This window comes from Cupressus sempervirens, chromosome 4 (assembly GCF_028749045.1).
Source record: "Cupressus sempervirens isolate cs-2001-9-10 chromosome 4, ASM2874904v1, whole genome shotgun sequence".
NCBI classification, from domain to species: domain Eukaryota; kingdom Viridiplantae; phylum Streptophyta; class Pinopsida; order Cupressales; family Cupressaceae; genus Cupressus; species Cupressus sempervirens.
In genome coordinates, this window is record NC_143121.1 from 626,316,001 (window position 1) to 626,336,097 (window position 20,097).

At 36.7% G+C, this 20,097-nt stretch overlaps 1 protein-coding gene across 34 annotated transcripts in view; it reads right to left on the reverse strand.

The window, feature by feature from the left end:
• Positions 1 to 19,285, reverse strand: part of LOC149562788 (calcineurin B-like protein 4) — a 91,655-nt gene extending 72,370 nt beyond the window's left edge. For 5 of the 34 annotated variants that reach the window (XM_089826213.1, XM_089826218.1, XM_089826214.1 and 2 more), the window contains exons 1-7: positions 17,565 to 17,699; positions 16,755 to 16,841; positions 15,342 to 15,424; positions 15,083 to 15,142; positions 1,941 to 2,049; positions 1,536 to 1,588; positions 224 to 304 (exon numbers count right to left, since the gene is read on the reverse strand). In XM_089826213.1, coding sequence (XP_089682339.1) covers positions 224 to 304; positions 1,536 to 1,588; positions 1,941 to 2,049; positions 15,083 to 15,142; positions 15,342 to 15,424; positions 16,755 to 16,841; positions 17,565 to 17,586 — 495 coding nt within the window. In that variant the 5' untranslated portion in view covers positions 17,587 to 17,699. Of the gene's footprint in view, positions 1 to 223; positions 305 to 1,535; positions 1,589 to 1,940; positions 2,050 to 15,082; positions 15,143 to 15,341; positions 15,425 to 16,754; positions 16,922 to 17,564; positions 17,705 to 17,817; positions 18,026 to 18,068; positions 18,241 to 18,965 lie in introns of those variants that run through there. The other 29 variants (XM_089826231.1, XM_089826222.1, XM_089826233.1 and 26 more) reach the window with 25 other exon arrangements.
• Positions 19,286 to 20,097: the final 812 nt, after the last annotated feature.

Consider the following 20,097-nt stretch of genomic DNA (forward strand, 5'->3'; position numbering starts at 1 on the left):
AGCCATCACTATTTAAGATGCATGAGTGAATGAGTTCGAGTACAGCTATATCTCATATAGATGTAGTCACCATAAATTCAGAGTCTGGATGGACATGTGGTTTTCATTTGTATTCTATAGTTTCCCACTAATTTGACTCTGAATACTTGTAGAGACAGCTTTGCCAAATTATTGTAACTACAAGATTAATTGACAGGGACAAACTTCATTAAAGACTATATACCTTATCCAAAATCATCTCAACAACATCATCTGAAATATTCGTGTCTGATTCAGTTAGAAGAGCTATCACCATCTGTTTCACCTGTTATGATCAAGCATTCACATCAAAACAAGTTGATTGTGTCAGTGAGAAAGAAGAACAAGGCTCACACAGCACAACTAAAGAAAATATAAAATTCATTTGTGCCTTGGAAAAAAAGAAAGTCGCATGCTTGGAAATCTTTATGAGAACAAAGAACTTTAGCTATTCAGTTTAAACATGTTTACCAAATGCAAAAAGAAAAGGCAATCTTGCCACTGCATCTTTGGAAAATGCAGACATATGATTATAGGGCAAATTGCAGGTTTAAAACATTCAACAAAATGGTACCTCAACAGAAATGAATGGTTACTAGCAAAAGGTAGACCATAAGAATGTTGAAGAAATTTCTATCAGATTTCAGTTCAGTGACAAGGCGATCATACAACATGACAAAAATACAAATAGAAATATTGTGTACTGCATTTCAAACATAACAAGATAATCATGAAGACAACACACATACCAAGCCAACTAAAACTTCTCTTAAGGAGAAAGGCAATATTAAAGATTTATTTGTTCTCAAACAATTGTACGTGAAACATTGAGAAGATGCATTCATTACATGTTTTAAAAAATTGTAAGAGGGTAAGATTCGGCAGATCAAACCCCATGAGAGCCCTGATGCTGACAAAAAAAATTTAACACCAACCCAAAAATAAATCATTTTTATAAACAATATGCAAAAGAAATATTTTTGCTTCAAGTTAACATTGAGACAAAATAGGATCGGTTATCAAATATGAAAAATACAAACCAAATCTATTAAACTTTCAAAAGGCCATGGATAATATCACTTAGCTGAATAGATTTTCCATCTAAATAAGTTGACTCTAGTTGAGGACTGTACTAGAAAATATAATTATATCAACACATAAAAAAGTACCCTAACTATAAATTAGAACATTTAATCATTAAAGCTAAATGTGCACATCTAACACAAACATATTAAAATGTGTATACAAGAGAATAAAAGGGAATGCAATCTCAAATGAATTAATGGACAATCAAAAGGTAGATTAAGCGGTGGCAATTGTCTTCTTTGACAGACAGAACAAGGTGACGACACCAATGAGCAATGTCCATTTTCAATGAAACAATAATAGAAATCACATAGTTACAAGCTACAACTCCACTTGAAAATAAATAAACGATATCAAAGTGTCATCTTACCTCCTCACGCTCAATGAGACAGACTTGAAAATTAATAAACGATATCAAAGTGTCATCTTACCTCCTCACGCTCAATGTACCCAGTCTGTCTCAGGTCATACAGTTTAAATGCAACTGCAACCAATATTACAGAAATTAGCATTTGGTATTCAAGCCCCTGTGGTCACATTGAATGTCATTTATATTGGTATTATATATTCATTCATTAAAAAGGTATTAGTAAAACTGACCAGAGCTGCTTTTGTTCTACATTAGGGCTTCCAAACACAAAGTGCCATCTAAATTTTATATTTGGAATTTTTGAAAACAAGGTAAGGCTTATGCTTGTCAGATAATAATTTTGCTTTACAAAGAAATAGCATGCATGGTGAAAATCCTTTCTAGATCTTACAAATATTATTACTATGATATTCTAATTAAACCTCCACTCAACACAAGAACAAGAAGCTAAAAAGAATCATCTTACACTCCATTTTCTCTTCCTCGGATGCATTTGGATGGAAAACACTCAATGCTCTGACAAATTCTCCAAATTCTATCACCCCATTATGCTTTTTGTCAAACAAATCAAATACCTGTGATGTCAATCAAAAAAATAAAAGCATTAGCCAAGACCTTTGTAGTAGAGAATAAAGTTATATTGTAATTAGCACTAGTTAAGCTTGAGTTGGTTGGGTAGTTAGTAAGTGAGGGAATGTGTCGGTTGGTCTTCCCAACCAACTGACCCTTTTATAAGCACTTGGAATATTGATAATGTACTCATGATGTTTTGGTATGAATAAAGAAAATCATTTCCTCACCAACTTGGTATTGCGGTAATAAGGTACATTCAATGTTATTGCTTTGTATACATATCTTCATAATTCTATGAACTTGAGTATTATTTCCATTCTACATTTTTGGCACCATTGCCTAAGTCCGAACCTGGAGGTCCTTGGCAAGATAGGATGGAGTAATGAGAAGACCCTTCCTACCAAGTATACAAGTAACAAATAGTAACAGAGAAGAGAACGAAATAACCAGAGAAGATCGATTGACACATGATCTGGTGACGGCCTAGGAAGTTGCAGTCTATCAATACATGCAAAGGGAAGCCCGTGAGAGAACGGTTCCTAAGAGCACAGTACGCGATGAACTTTCAGTACCAACAACAATGTACGATCTACTGGGACAGATTCCTCACCTATTGGCACAAGACTTGTTACGTGTTGAGGAAGAATGAGCCGAGACAAAAAGGGAACGGAGGAGGCAACAAGTACTCCAGCAGTTTGCTAAAAGGAGGGCAAGGGAACGCAACTTGGAGGAGCATGATAATCCTAGGAAGGGAAACAGACACGAAACCAATTCATGCCCCTAATTCCAAACAAATATCTGAGGCGGGTACCAGAGGAAGAAACTGAGGAAGTCACCTAGAGGACACTACATCTCCAGCAACAAGAGAAAAGACATCGTAACTTAAGGAGACAGGGGGACCCCACTAGAATCCAAGAAGGGTTGATTGAGCATACAATCAAATGAATAGCCAATTTGGCTATCTCTGGGACACCGGGAAGGAAGTTAGGGTACAGAAACCCAGATACCCTGCACGGAGAGAACTTTGACAGGAGCAAAACCCAAACACAGGAGAAGAAGATATTTGCAGGTTGAGCAATCAAGAATCAAGTCTGTCGAGAGGGAACTTCCAATTAGGAGAAAGTGTTCCATCAGGAGGGAGTGTTCCATTCGGCAGAAGGGTACCATCAAGGAGTATTCCATCAGGAGGAAGTGTTCCAGCAAGAAGAAGTGGTCCTTTGGGAGGGAGTGTTCCACTAGGAGGGAGTGTCCCCGTCAGAGGAAACATCCCACCTGGAAGCAAACCGCTAGAGGAGGTATTCCACCAAGAGGGAAAAAGGGCAACATAATGGCAATAGACAAACAAAAATTGCCTAGATTTACCGGGGAGGATTCGGAGGACTCTGCGCGCCACAATAAAACAAGCATAACCATATGGCAAGCTAATGGAGAGAATAATGCAGATGAGTGGCTAAAAGCATTCCCTACCACTCTAAGAGGCATAGCCATTGACTGGTATACAATTTGGAGGTAGGCAAGAAGAACACATGGAATAATATCCGCACAACCTTTGAAGAAGAATTCAGACTCCTGAGGGATGATGATGAAATAGTGACCGAGATTTACAATACAAGGCAAGGAAAGAGTGACTCTGTTAAAGCCTACAGTAGAAGGCTAAAAGAGTTGATAGGAAAACTCGACAACAAGCCTGCAGATGGACTAAAGAAAATGTGGTTCATTGAAGGACTGACACTGTCGCTTAGGAAAAAGATGAAGATAGTTCCACCATCAACCTTTATGGATATGTGTACTCGTGCAATGGAGATAGAAAGTGAGAACAAAACCTCAAAGGCAACAAGGCATAGAAGCGTGAGTGAAAATTCAGAAGAAAGTGAGGATGAATCCAAAACCAAGTCCTTAGAAAGGACATGAGGCGATTAATGAAGGAGGTAACGGGGAATAAGGAAGAGAAAAAAGGAGGGAGGGAGCTATGGTGCACAAATTGTGAAAAGGAAGGCCATACAAAAAGGACATGCCCGAGGAAAGCATTTTGTGAGATTTGCAGGTGTTGGGAAATGCAATCAAAGACTGTCCCTACAATCTAAAAACACGAAATGCTCAAGTATTCTTCACACAAGGAGAGCAAACCTCACCACCCTCCACCCCGCCAAAGAACACAAATACAAAAGCCTCACTAGGAGGATATAGAAATAATAGAAGAGGGAGTAATAATAGCAACAACAACAGTAATAACAACAAACCCCAACGAGCAATCCAGTATGATTCTAAGGGAAGACCTAAGATACAATGTAGGCGATGTAATGAATGGGGACATTTTGCATGAGATTGTCAAGATAGAAGACAGAATGGAGGAATGTTGTGTTAATGGTGTAGACCAAGCCATCACGAGGATGCGAATTGTTCGAGACAAAAGGGGGTAAATATGATAGACATTGAAGAACCAAAAAGTGAAATCCTTGCCATCATGAGGAAGCAAGCCAAGAAACTCACTTACCCAGATGCTACTACGGAGAAGGAATGATTTCATGAAGCATGGAAAGACATTCAAGATAACATGCGAGAGGAAGGGAAGGCAAGGCCAGATAAACTTACTATGGACGGGGGTGTACTGAAGATCATAAGGCAAGTACTGGAGACCACCATCCCGGTGAAAATTGTTGATTTACTAGAAACATTACCTCAGCTGTTGGTAGCATTTACACAAGGGGCAAGTTTGGGAGAGATTCACTCTAAGGAAGAGAAGAAAGAAGAAAGACATGTCAAGATAGAAAACAATACCCTATTCAGTATAGAAACGGGGAGGACACCAGCAATAGTAGAAATGGAAATATTGGGGTATAAACTCTCAATGCAATTGTTGATGGAGGTTCCAACGTAAATGTCTTATCTGAAGATACATGGAAGGCAATAAGGCAACCCACACTCTAGGCACCTACATTTCAACTAGTGGGAGCGGACCAGCATGGAATCAATCTGATAGGGACCTTGATGGGACAAAAAGTCATAATCCATACGCAACAATTTTTCCTTTATTTTTTCATTATTACTTTAGAAGAAAAAGGGTATGATGCTTTATTGGGAAGAGGATGGATGGTTACAATAAAAGCCACCCATAATTTGTAATATCCTCCCCTGATTTGAACTTTGACTTGTAGAAATTTAACTTAAGGAATATTGTCAAACACTTTGTATGCAAACTCATAAAGCTGATTTCCTCAATAAATTGCTTTCCAATGACTAGATTTACGAACAACTGTGAAGTGACATTAAAATGCATAATACACATCATAACATTTTCACAAACACTTGGCACACATTCAACAATATATGAAAAATCTGGAAACTCTTTCAATCTGCTGATAAAGGGTGATTTTTAAATGTAGATGTGCACTTACAGCTGCCTTAAAGGCTGCAACAACTATTCAGACTTGTATTCAACAATTATTATGCAAAGTATCAAAATTTGACAGAAGAAACCTGGAATTAGTTGCCGTAGTATTTTGCAGATGTAGTCGGCAGCCTTCCAAACTTCTAATCAGCCGAAAAAACAAGTAAACTTGATACCAACATTGTTCACGCCGTCCTGTAGCAAAATACTGTTCATGCCGACTGTAGCAAAATACTGTTCATGCGGCACTATAGCAATAACTAACTTCAGATCTGCACCTCAAACCCTTGTAAATTTCTTTATGCGAACGCCCCAAATGAAACCCAGTGTGTTTCCTGAAGTGAAAACACCATTGATCCTCCTGACTGTGTCTTCCAACAGCGAAGAGAATGCTAGCAAAGAGGGATTCTGTCCTCCAAGCCCGATAATCAGATATCCAGCAACATAACATTAATCTTCATCCAAGCATACAAAAAAAAAAAGCTCTTCCATTTCTTTTATAGTGTTCTCACAAGAGCTCAATCCTTTGTTTTCTCAATGTGGGATAAAACATAACTCCCTTTATGTACCTTATGTCTCCAATGTGTTATAAAAATAAAGGGAACTCTTTTAATTTAAATATTTCCCACAAACTATAGTTTATGCATTAATAAAGTTAAATATTTAAATTTAACTTTATAAAATGGCTTTATCAATGCATAACAAATCTTATCAATGATAAATAAGTTTTCCTGTCGATTTTAAACAATTACCATCGACATACCACTGTGACTGAATGTCCGGCCATGTCCAAGATGACTTACTATAAATAGTAAGTATGCCCAAAGTTGCCTCAGAACCCCTCAGAAAGACCTGCAACTGAAACTGTCTAGGCCAAATGGCCTCTAAGCCCCTTTAATGTCCTAGTTAGCCTACGGGACTGTGGGGAAATAGGCTAACGACAACATCATGCTATGAATGCTAGAAAGGGGACATTGCATAATTGGAAATGGAACACTCTATCCATTGAGTCAGAAGGAAGAAAGTACATCATAGACCTAAAGAACCAATCAATAAGTCAGGACATGGCATCGGATTCAAAGGAAGAAGACCATGAAGGGATGGAACCGAACGAGGAAGGAGTACTTAGATTGCGGGAACACTCAGAAGATGAAACAAGTTCCCTTAATGGATTATTCCACTGGCAGATGGGAGATTATGAAGTTTTCCAGGCAGAATGTAATATGTTGCAAATCCAAGAATCGGAGTTGGAGGAAAGGTACCCAAAGGGGTATACGGAGTATAGAGAAGGTGCGGCAACCCTTAGGAGGATACCAACACACATCTTTGAGAAAAAGGTAGAATACCGAGAAGCCAAACTCCAAACTTTATACCTTGGGGAAGAGGATCAACCAAAGGAGATTCTGATAGGGGATGACTGGGACACAGTGTTAAAGGCCGCAGCTTTTAGAATCTTTCTGGAGTACAAAGACGTCTTTGCCTGGACTTACAAGGACTTGAAATGGGTGCCTCCGGAGCTCTGTGTCCATTGGATTCCACTGATACCTGAAGCAAGACTACTACAGAAACGACCTTACAAAATGATAAAAATTATGCAGCCAAGGACCAGGAAGAAATCACAAAGATGTTGGAAGCAGGGATAATATTCAAAGTACAAACAAGTGAATGGGTATCCCCTCTAGTCATATCATTAAAGAAAGATGGCAACCAAATTTGGATATGTGTGGACTTCAGATGTTTGAATGCGGTGACGATAAATGATCCATTCCCCATCCCTTTTATTGAAAGCATTTTAGAGAATATGGCCGGCCATGAAATATACTCTTTCATGGACAAATTTTCAAGATATAATCAAATTAACATTGCGGAGGAAGATAAGCTAAAGACTACGATCATTGTTGAAGATGGGGTATATACCTATAACAGGATGTCATTTGGGTTGTGCAATGCACCAGCCACGTTCCAAAGAATCATACTACACATCTTCAACGATGGTTGATTTACAGTGGGAAAGAGCACCAGCTCAAAATTACTAATGAATGCATGGACAGATGTTGAAGAGCAAGGTTGGCTCTGAATCCGAAAAAATGCAGGTCCACAAGGAAGACGTCTTGGTCATATCGTATGCAAGGAAGGACTAAAGACAGATCCTGACAAAATCAAGGTCATTCTAGAAATGGAGGCTCTGAGGCTCTGTCAAACATAACAAATGTCAAATAATATAGCTCTCAGTACGGCTAGATTTTTGTATGAACAAGTAGTAACCAGATTTGGGATTCCACTTTAGTTGACGAGTGATAGAGGGGTGCATTTTGTCAATCACACCATCAAGGTAATGACGAGTACAAAAAATTTCATTCCTTTTCCAATCCCTATTATCCGAGAACAAATGGCCAAGTGGAATCCACTAATAAAATACTAATAACAATTACGTATAAGATGTGTGGTATCGAAGGACAAGATTGGGAAAAGCGGCTCCCAGCAGTGGTATGGGCGTACAGAAATACTTATAAGGCTACCACTGGACACACTCTGTTTCATCTAATGTACGGGTAGGAAGCAGTAATGTCAATGGAACATATAGTACCAAGTCTACGAGTAGCAAAACAGGTTGGGAGATGAGAAGAGTATAAAGGAAAGACTCCACACTCTACTAAAACTGGACAAAAGGAGGACACTTGCTCAATGGGCAGTGCATAAGCACTTATTATATCAATATAAAGGACATTTCCAAACTAAAGAGGGCAAGAAAGTCAGATGACCTAAACCAAGCAAAGGAGGCATATAAAGTATGCACAAGAAAAAACACATTATTTCGCAACTATGGGAACAAGAAAACCAAAGGAAGCTAGAGACAGAAGGCACCCAGTACAGACAAAGTTGTATGACCACAAGAAGGAGAAGGGAGGAGTCCGAAGGGGGCCACATGCGGCTTATGGACCAATGGCAACAAGAACGTATTGTTGAGGAGAAGTCCGAACAAGCAAGATCATAAGGACAAGAAAGTTGTTAGGCAATCGTACGAACGATTGTACATGGGACAAGTCGTTCAAAGAGATTACTGGAGAGTCATCATATAGGTTAGATGTACGAAGAAGGTAAAGCAGGCCGTATAGAATAGGGTTGTATGGAGCAGGATTGTACATATCAAGGTCGTATGGAGTAGAGGCATATGGATAATTTGGATTGGGCATGGACGGTGGCAAAAGAAAAAGTTGTAAAAGACTCCTCTATTACAAAGGAAAAAGAAAGCTACGAGGAAGGGGTCATACTAGAACAAACCGCCTATATTACAGAGGGGCCCTACACAAAGATTAAGGCAGGCCATGTATACAATAATTGCCAGAATCAAAACCAACTTAAAGTCACAAGCATTACTCCTAAATACCACAAAATGGTCAAGTCTAAGAAATCCTAGTAAAAGAAAGATATTTGATTCAAAAAAGAAGAACTTTGTACTGCCCATGAAGATGAAGGAGGTGCAAAAACCTACAGACCAAGGGGACAAAGGGGAGATCACAGGAAGGATCATGACTGCCAATATTTCTTTTGAAAGCATCATGGGCAGCGAATGTTGCACTTGGTGGGAGCATACAGAGGAAAATCACCCTCTCAAGGAGGCATTGAGGAAGGCCGAGGTAGACAAAATTATCTTCAAGCCAATATTTGATTTAAAGGAGTTTAAACCCATATTACGAAATATGGTTGACAAGCTATGATAAATCATGCTATCAATCAGTAGTCCAATATTTTCAGCGTCCTGTCACAATTTCTTACTCAACCGAGTAAATAAATAAGGTTTTTAGAATCCCCAACAGAGGACAGGAATTGGAAAAAAACCCTAATGTCAGTGGAAGAAAAGACGAAATGGTTGAGGCTAATGTGCAGGAAGGACCTCACAAATCATGAATGAGAAAGAATTTTGAAGAACAGTAGGGGTCTAAAGAAGATCTTCATTACCAATGATGAATGGCGGTGCATTGTGGACTTCGTAAAAAGTAAACTCACAACAAGAAGTCGCACTTCAGATATTGCTCTCTGGATGTTACCCGTAGTTGATGGATCACACAAAGGGTAGGTGTACAATTGGGCACAATTTCTTTCAGAAAGACTCCGAGAATTCATGGAATTAAAACAAAAAGTATTCTACATGCCCCACCTTGCCATGACTCTATTCCTCAAAGCAATAAGCAACCAGTTGGACAGTGAACATAGAAGGACATTGATTCCAACCAGCAGAGTGGAACCCTACAAGTCGGTTGTAATGTATTGGCTCCACATGGATACCATGGGAGGAGGATCCCACATTGGAAAACCTCGAAAGAAGAAATCAAAAAAAGCAGCTACTATGGAGGAACAACAACAAGAGGCATCGGATGGAACCCAGGAGGAGGATGAGGGAGAAAGTTCGGCTACCAATGATACAGATTCATCTTCTTCAAATTCCCAAGAAGTAGAAATTCGCTTAAGTCACTTGAAGGGAACCCCAAAGGAAGTTACCTTCATCCCACCCACAAGTGGGCCACCACCAAAAGGGATGTCAAAACCTGTTGAGATTTACAATAATGAGGGGAGTACGAAAGCCACGGTTGGAGAGAAGAGTACAACCCATATAGCACCAAAGGAGGACATCCCCACACAAAATCCGAACAGAGGCCTAGTAGTTGGAGAAAGCAATATGCATCGGCCACAAATTCCGCAATAGGGGGCCACCAGATTGTCATTGCCGCAGGTTGCACAATTGGTTCCTCCAGATCCACACATCCGCACTAAGGTGATAGAATTGAGATGTCAGCTCGAATGTGCACATAAGGTGAAATTGCAAACACCATTAGGCCTTGAAGTACTTCACATGGTTGCTTTGATAGTACAATGAACAAAAACAGGGGATCCTTGCCACCAATAGGAAGACGAGATTAATATGCCTATGGAAGATACAATCTTGGAGGAGGCCGACAAATTACTTGAAGAAGGGATGGTATCTTCACCTACCCCCATGGTGCTCTAACAGGAGGAGTTGATCAAGCTACAAAGTGTGAGGGTGGAACTATCAAACACATTCTCATTCACAGCCAAGGATGAACTATTCCTCACTGAGTTGCAGGCTATGGAATGTTCCACCAAGGAGGTCATGAAACAGGCGAGATCTCAGAATATGGAAGTCGTGCTAAAAGGAGCTGAATCATTTGTAGTATTTATGCATGATGGTTGCCATATAGATTGGGAACTGTTACAGCAGAGTGGGTATACACAGGAGGAAGTGGCCGCAGACCGGACAAAGAAGTACATCATTCCCTCCATTTCCTCCACTGGGGAACAGCCACCTCTCATGGAGACCCTTGCCGATATGGAAGTTGCTTTCTGCAGAACCTGCTTGGAACTCCAGCAGAAAAACAATTTGGCTAAGGAGTGAGAGTTGGAACGGACTACTCTTCTAGGCAAATGGAAGGCTAAGAAAGCTGCCATGGAAGAGGCCTAGAGGATGGAGACAATCGACATGGAAAACAAGATCTCCACAACAAAGGCAAAGAAGATGGACGCCTTGCAGGTACTACAGAGAGTTCAAGCAAAGCAAAAGGTTGTTGAACGCAACCTGCAACGACTCCATGGAGCTTCAAGTACAGGGATGTTTTCCTAACTCTCTTCTTAAAGTCAAATCATGTTATGGCATGTTCGATAGTCGTCTGGAAGACAAATTCTTTTTTTGGGAGGGATAGATGTAGAGAATAAAGTTATATTATATTTAGCACTTGTTAAGCTTGAGCGGTTGGGTAGTTAGGAAGTGAGGGAATGCGTCAGTTGGTTTTCCCAACCAACCAACACTTTTATAAGCACTTAGAATATTGATAATGTACTCATGATGTTTTGGTATGAATAAAGAAAATCATTTCCTCGCCAACTTGGTATTGTGGTAATAAGGTACATTCTTTGTTATTGCTCTATATACATATCTTTATTATTCTGTGAACTTGAGTAGTATTTCCATTCTACAACCTTCAAAATTCAACTGTCCAAGGAATCTATTTATTGTATAACAGAGATCATTCCCTTTAATGCTGATAGACTAAATTGTTTAGTTTTAAGTTTTTCACTATCAACATCCTTCAGTTTTAGGCAGAGATGTACATATAAATGTTCTCATAACTATCTTGATTGATATTGAAATTCAAATTACTTGGTATTTAACTGCAGGCAGATGACAGATGGTATGATGCACCAATTTATAACAGCACAAAAATAACTATTCTGATTTCTTGACGTTCATGAATTTTCGAGACTAAAACTTAGGATTCTTGTTTTAAGTTATAAATTGTATGATTAGTTCACATTTATAGGTCAACTTCAACACAAAGATAATGTGATTACGTATAATGCAAATCTTACTCTACACTGATAGCTACTGAATAAAGACTAAGATTTGTAATTAAGAGAGTTTAAAACTTAGGATTCTTGTTTTATGTCATAAGTTGTATAATTAGTTATTGTTTATAGGTCATATACTTCAAAAAAACAGCTAATGTGGTTAGTTAAACATATACGAATACAAATTATCTACACTAATAACTCCTCAATACAGACTAAGATTTGTAGCTGGGAAAATTTGAAACTGTGTCATTTGTGAAGTTCCTAAGACGAGATAACCTGTCATCTGTGTAGTTCCTCAGATGAGATAACTAAGTGACAATTCAAAATACAACATGAAGTTATTCTACAAACCAAGGGAGCTGATTTGTCTATTTAAAGGTGAGGAAAGAAGATTCTAAGGGCAAAGAATCAGGCTTTTCATTATCTGGGCATCAGGAGTAAGCAGGAAAGTACCCATGCTACAAAACTTTGTGACCTACTAAAAGAACTCTTACAGGTCCTCCTCCTTCGAAGCAAGGAAAATTGGTACAGAAACAGATTTAAAAGTGCAGGTTTAAGACATCAACTTTACAGCCAAGTGCAAAAATTAATAAATGCCCTATATAGAGTTGTGGTACCCACCTTCAATTCAAGAGATTTTTCTTTTGAAATCATGTTGTTATTTGTAAGTTTACTGGATTCTCTTCAAACAAAATAATACTTAACAAAAGGTCGAGATATGTAATCAAAAGACATGTTCCATCATAAGCATTGTCAAAGTAGATTCTTGAGACTTTGGAAACTGACATCGATCATTCATACTTAAGTCAGAATCGAACTTTTGAAATATGAATTGCAATGCATTTGTGATGCCATAGATCATGTCAGCAAAGTCGCATACTTTACTACATAATTATGGGATTACGATACTTTGCTAGCTGTAGTTATGGGAAATCAGAAATTGACAAAAGTGAGGAACTTTGACAACTTGCTTTATGGAATCACCAATGCTTTCAAATTCGTTTTTTAAAGTTGCAGACTTTACAACAGAAAGAAGAGTGTGACTCTTGCTAACTGTAATTGTGTGAAATCAGAAGTTAGGAAAAGGCACAGACAGCCAGACGTTTGACTTTGAATACTTCTTAAGCTCTATTCCTACAAATGTAGAGAAAATAACTTCCAACAGTCACATGGCCAACATTTCAAAATCAAAGATCATAAAGGAGGTGAATGATTAAAGCATATCCTTTACACACATAAATAAATATCAAATTAGATTGATGCCCTTTGCATGTGACAAATTACCATTTATGTACTGGTTTGTTATTAAAAAATCTAATAAACCAAAGAACTACATTTAAGAAAAAAAGAATCCCAAAATGTAAGATGTACTTGGGGCACTCGAAGTTAAATTCGTGTACCTGCTAGAACACAAGTAGACAAGAGACTTCTTCCCAAATAAGGTTTACATGCTTACAATCCAAATCAAACACTACATTAATGGTGGGTACTAACCATTTATTGGATCCTCATGTGAGGCAATACAATATTTCCACGAATCTCACAGTAGAGATCAAAGTTTCAAAGTTAGCATACCTTGCCATTCCTTATTATTTCCCTATTAGTACTAAAGCTCACTAAATGGTGATCCACCAATTATTTATGTACTGGTTTGTAATTAAAAAAAAATCAATAAACCAAAGAACTACATTTATGAAAAAAAGAATCCCAAAATGAAAGATGTAATTGGGGCATTCGAAGTTAAATTCCTGTACCTGCTAGAACACAAGTAGACAAGAGACTCCTTCCCAAATAAGGTTTGCATGCTTACAATCCAAATCAAACACTACATTAATAATGGGAACTAACCATTTTATTGGATCCTCATGTGAGGCAACACAATATTTCTACAAATCTCCCACTAGACATCAAAGTTTCCAAGTTAGCATACCTTCCCATTCCTTATTGTTTCCCTACTAGTACTAAAGCTCACTAAATGGTGACTCCACCAACTTCCCAACTTTCTCCAAGTTTACAAAACTTATCATTTCAAGGAATATAATAGGGCAATAAAATATTCCATTCATGTAATGTTCCCTATACTCCTGCAATCTTGACAAAGGAAAATAGCGACTGAACTTTGGCTTTGGAGGTGTCAAGTCTGTCTATATGGGTATATTAGTGACAGCCCTCAAGGTAGCCAAGAATGTCTCTGATACTACTCTCTCATTAGATATTTTCGTTATCATTGCTAAAAGATATTATATGCTCCACTCAACCAGGTCTCACTGTTTCAATACATTTCATGAGGACTTTGTCAACATCTGATGAGTTTGGATTTATGTTCCTATTTATTGGATTCATATTAGAGCCATTTCAACAGCTTCAGTCTATAGATACTAGTCTCTGATACCTGTCTCCCATAACAGAGTTTGGTTATCATTGCTAACAGATATTATATACTCCACTGAACCAGCTCTCCCCATTTCAACACATTTCAAAAGGATTTTTGGAAACATATGACAAGGTTGGATTTATGTTGCTATTTATTGGATGCATATTAAAGCCTTTTTGACAACTTCAGCATATAGACTCTATACTATATAGATATCTTGCCATCATTGTAATCCACGAAGCTACACTTTCTAATGTCTCCTCTGCCAATGTTCTAATCTTGCAAGTGTGTATTCTTATTCAATCTATAAGCAACAATTAAGCAAGCCCTTCATGCTTATTAGTATTTTCAATTTGTTATTTGCACAGACCAGCTAAAATTTGCATTTTATCAGAAACAATATATTGGACGTCTCTAATGACTGCACATTTTGGAAATTAGGCATATGAAACTAAAGTGTAATGCAAGAGTAAAGGCCTTCGGCATTGTTTTCTTTTAGAGTCAAACGAAAAATCATATTACAGAAAGTTATTTCCTAGTATTTATTCTTATTCATTTTATAAGCAACCATTTAACAAGCTCTTCATGCTCATAAGTACTTTCAGTTTGATATTTTCAGAGCAATTAAAATTTCTTCTTTTTAAATCATAATATTTGACGGCTCTTATGGCTGCATAGTTTCAAAATTGGGCATATGAAAACAAAGAGCAGTCCAAAAGCAAAGGCCTTCAGCATAGTTTTCTTTTCCTAGACAAAACCAAATTATTTTCCTTCTTGGATAAAACATTGAACATAACTAGCACAGTATGAGTGAAGGATTGCCTCCTCATGTGAACTTGAAACTAAGAAATCCAATCAATAAAAAGCAGAGAAATGAAGAAAGCATTTATTTAAAAGAAATATTTACCCTGTCAGAAAAAAGGTTCTCCTTTCGAGGGCTTCTAAAGAGCGCCAGCTGAAATTCTTCCTGTCAAGACAAAAGTTACTAGCTGTTCATAATCATCGAGGTATCAACATAAGATTTGCTGATAACATTCATACCATTCTCTTGTAGGAAAGGATCAACAACCATATCCACAAAGACCTGTTTAAGGAAAACCTCGATTTCTATAATAAAAATAAAGATTACAAGTTTAATCTTTAAAGTACTTGCATCTATTTCATACCTTGTGAATCAGCCCATCATCAATGATAGAAATAGTTATTTTCTTGAATAGTTCATATAAGGCCTGAACTTCACTCACACTAACTGCATGAAAAATTAGCAAATCAAATTATATCCAAACAGAATATGCAAGAACCATTCACATTCACTTCACAATCAAAACCAAGAAGAGAACATCGATAGGATCAAAAAACTTATTCAATGAATCCTTCCAAGGCATAACATAGCAATAAGTTTAGAAATACTATGAAAAATTGACACTAACCATGTTTTATAGAAACAGTAACATGAAGTTCATTCATAATACTTGAATATCAATTCAAACTTTAATTTGGAAGAGATGGAATGCAGTATAATAAATCCCCTAGTTTATATGCATGTTTTAAAATATTAAAAACACGGTAGACCAACCTATCAAATATCAAAGGGGCCCAAGTCATAGATATCAGGTATAAAGTTCACCACCAGCACTGCACCAATCTCAGTCTGAATCGGAGAACACATTAAAGTGCATAAGCTAAGCAAACAGACATATTAGTTGTTAAATTTTACTGGATAATGATCAACTCAATCAGCTAAGATTTGGGTTTGATCAGTATGCCATTTTCAATTGATTGAGACTTCTGCTAGAATGATATTTGTGTTGCTGAAGCTTCCATTTGTAAATCCTTTATCATACATCTGGTTTGTATTCTCAAATGAAAAGCCTTCAGATGCTACAGAGAAGAAGGGATTGAATAAATTACCAGAAATGGATATGGGGTCTTGCTGACATTAAATGTATACAAATGTGTATATTGACCAAAAATAATGTGTGTATTTCAGGTTCTTTTGTCTTTTGTTCTATAGGTATCTTTGTATGTTTGAAGACTCGAGAGTTCTAGAAGTAAATTGAAATAGTTTGAGAGAATAGAGTTCGATTAAAGAGACAGCAAAGCTGCCAAGGAAAACATGTCCAGAATAGAGTACTTATGCAAACTGTGTGACATGTAAGAATGCTCCCACTCAAAGAACACAGCGACCCAAATTTCTGTTATGGGGCTCTGAAAAGATCAAGTTCACCAATCTGTGCAATAAAAGCCTGCTGAGAGCGAAAATTGGAGAGGTATCGAAAACTATCAAAAGAGGAGAATTCCTCAGATTTTTATGTCACAGATGTTGAAAGATGAAGAGAACAATGACTCCATTGGTAAGCATTTACAATGTTTCTTCTTTTTTTCTGATTCCTTTTAGGACTTTGTAGAAACAGTTTCTAAACAATTGAACCTCAAAGTTGGAGGAGTTCCAGGGTCTTGTTGGCTTTCACAACATTGTTTATACTCTTTTCATAAGTCAAAAATTAACGTTTAAATGCACTGATATATACAGAACAAAACAAAAAAATAATAAACAAGAACAGATAGAGTATGCTCACAGACTGTCTCTGCCGCAAGAAGAACAGGATCTTCATATCCAGGTGGCTCCTTAGCTGTCTTGGAACCAGCACAGCCCATACCAAGATCTATTGCACAATACAATCACACTGCATGTCAGAGTCAAGCTGACACAACACTTTGTAATATTCCAAAATTTTCCTCCTTTCTGCACATTACAAAGTTCAGTTGCCTCAATCAGTTTCCCTATTTTTGATTGCTTGAAAGAGTGCAACTATCCTACTTCATCAATTCACAATTTTGAAAAAATTAAATTAAATTATGGCTTCTAATGATTTATAGATATAGCTCAAACATGCATCTGGTCCCCCTGATATTAATATTCAGCTCCTTAGAAACAATATAATAGTTAGCTCCTTAAAAGCATGGGTATTCAGGTAACAACTTAAAAATTATTGCTAGAAGTCAAAACTTGAAGTGCCGAGAATCAACTTTTATCATTCACTTCGGAGATTTGAACTTGGTTCTCTGCTATAAACATTAAAAGTTAAAATCCAATAACCACTTGATCGCAGCCTTTTAAACATTATTTTCAAACTTGGTAAGAAAACAAGAGGGGAAGCTAAATGGCTACACTTCTTTATAGCCCACTTCCAATTTCAAAAACTCAGCAGCAGACTATGGCCCAGTTTCCTTTTTTTTTTTTTAAGAGAAAAGGTGTTATGGAGAATAAAGCGCAATTAAGGCTCAATTCACAAGACAGGGGATACAGTCAGCCACTAATTTGTCAGTGTAGATTGTATTGATCGCAAAATAGTCTTCTGAGACCTATCAGACTTGCATCTACTTGCCTAGATGATTATTCTTTATCATTTAAATCTACAAGCTCTGTTTTATTCTCTTGGCTTTAAAATCCATAGACTAAGCTTTGAGTACAATAGATAGTTCAGTTGTTTCTAATATAATCATATAAGCTCTTGGCATGGGTGGTTTAAACCAGAAGGATAAAATTTGACTATTATATATAATGTAAAATGTTTCTCTTGTTCTTACAAGCGGAATCTAATACGTTATTTGACAACCTAGCCAAGGCAACACCTTTACCTTATATCTTCTTAATGGAAAAATTTCTCTGACAGTGCCATCTTCTCTTTCATCTAAGTTATAGCCCTACTTATTCTTTTTAAGCAAGGTGCTTTTGCAGAAGTCTATATCTGCACACATGTGCACGTGTGTTGGTGTATGTACGACAAAGAAAAAAGAAAATCTGTACCATCCTATGGGAGTTCTAATACTCCATTGGCATCTGGACTAATCATAATTCACCTTCTATTACATGAAGTTATACCCCTTACCAATTGCCTGTTATTAGGATGTTTACGGGTGCCTCTGTAGGTCTCTGTAAATAAAACAAAAATCCCCTTGCGAACCTTGACGGAGGAGTTCTTATACTTCAATTAACTTTCCTGTAGAGACATAAAGACCATGGAAACAGAAATCCCCTAGCCCACCTTGGCGAAGTAGCTCTCATACTTTAATTTAGTGAAAAACTATAATTACCTCTGATTTCTATATTCAAAGACGTGTTTCAATTGAAAATGAACTCCACCACCTAAACAGTACACCAGCTACGGATTACTCTAAAGTCTTGTCAAAAATCTCGGATATTCAAATCCCGATATAACCCATATACCATCATGGGAGACATCAATAAAGTGCACCAATGACTAATCAAACTAGAAACAACTCTTAAACCAAACAAATCTAGGTCTCTCACATCAGATAGCTGAAATTCATGAAAGTACACTAATCATATCTCATGAGCTATTAAGAAAAACCTGAACTCGAACGTCTTCAACTCCCTAGATTGAGAGGGGGGAAGATTTCTTGAAACATTTACCGTAGGTGCAAAGTCTCATTTGTTAGCAGCGCGATATTGATATAACGTTTGAATTCCACAGATTGAATACAAGATATTTCAAAGAGATTAGAAATCAATTTTAAAGAGAGCTGGTTACATTCCAGGCCTTAAATGGGTCAACTTGGATTCATATGAATGAATCACACTTTGCATCCTTATTGAGCCCTCATTATTAGCATTTTGATTCCCTCAAGAATACAGAACGTGAGCGAATAAAAAACACACCCAGTACCACCAATAACAACCCCAAAAGAAAAAGAATTTCAGAAAAAAGATTTAAACAGGCTAAAACAGATCGCAAGCACCATGAATGTGCTTGTAATCTTGGTACCTGGTAAGGTTGTGTATAATGATGGGCTTGCCTGAGAAGCAACGAATTCAATTGCTTCCTCCAATTGATTGTGCTACCGATACTCTGATGAACGTCGACTATTTCTTCTCCACTTCAAATGGCTTATAACGTAGGTATTGACTCGTAAAACTCATGGGCAGTATTTCAAGGAGAGGATCGCACGGTGGTAAAAATACATTATAATAATTGAAAAGATCTCCAGGGGCTTGTGGGGTTTGCTCGGCCTCTGTCATCTGGTCAAATGGCTATATTACCAATTTGAATTGAAATCGTACAAGGCAGGGAACTAAATGTTCCCGTTTGACCCTCTATTACTTCTTTTATGGCAGGAAAAAAACTTCGATCTAAGATTTTGAATGTTTATATTTTTTTATTCTTTTACACCTTTTTAATTTCTTAATTCTCATTGGCGCAGACCAAATTTCCCGGAGAAAAATCATTATTTTTAGAATGGAAAAAGCGGAAAAACGCCAGCGATAAGATAAGAGTGAAGTAAATGTTTGTTAGATATCATTATCATCAGAAACGCAAGTTGAAAATAAATACACATAAACCTACTAATCAATTCATTGACAATATCTTTTCCTATAATATAGATAACCCTTGCCAATATCTTTTCTATAATATTAAATTGTTATTGATTATTGATTAACCGTGACAATGTGTTTTGTATAATATTTATACTTGTGTTTTAAAGTTAACTTTAAAAAATAAATTTGTAATATTAATAATGTAAGATTATTTTCAATATAAAATGATTTATTTATTTATTTTTATTTTAAGTTAATTTAAATATGAATTTGTTACCTTAATATGTAATTTTATTTTGTAAGATAGATTTATTTATTTTAAGAAATATCTAAATTTGATTCTGTAAATTTATTTTTCTATTTTTAATATTGATTATCTAAATTTTCTTTTTAAAATAGATTTAATTTTTAATTTTACATTTACATATCTATATTTTAATTTTTTCTTTCAAATTTCTTATCTTCCATTTTAAAAATAATATATCAATTAACATATGTTATTGAACAATTAATTTCACAAATTAAAATTATAAAATAAAACATATTTTATGTTTACATTTTTATATAATTAATTGATTTTT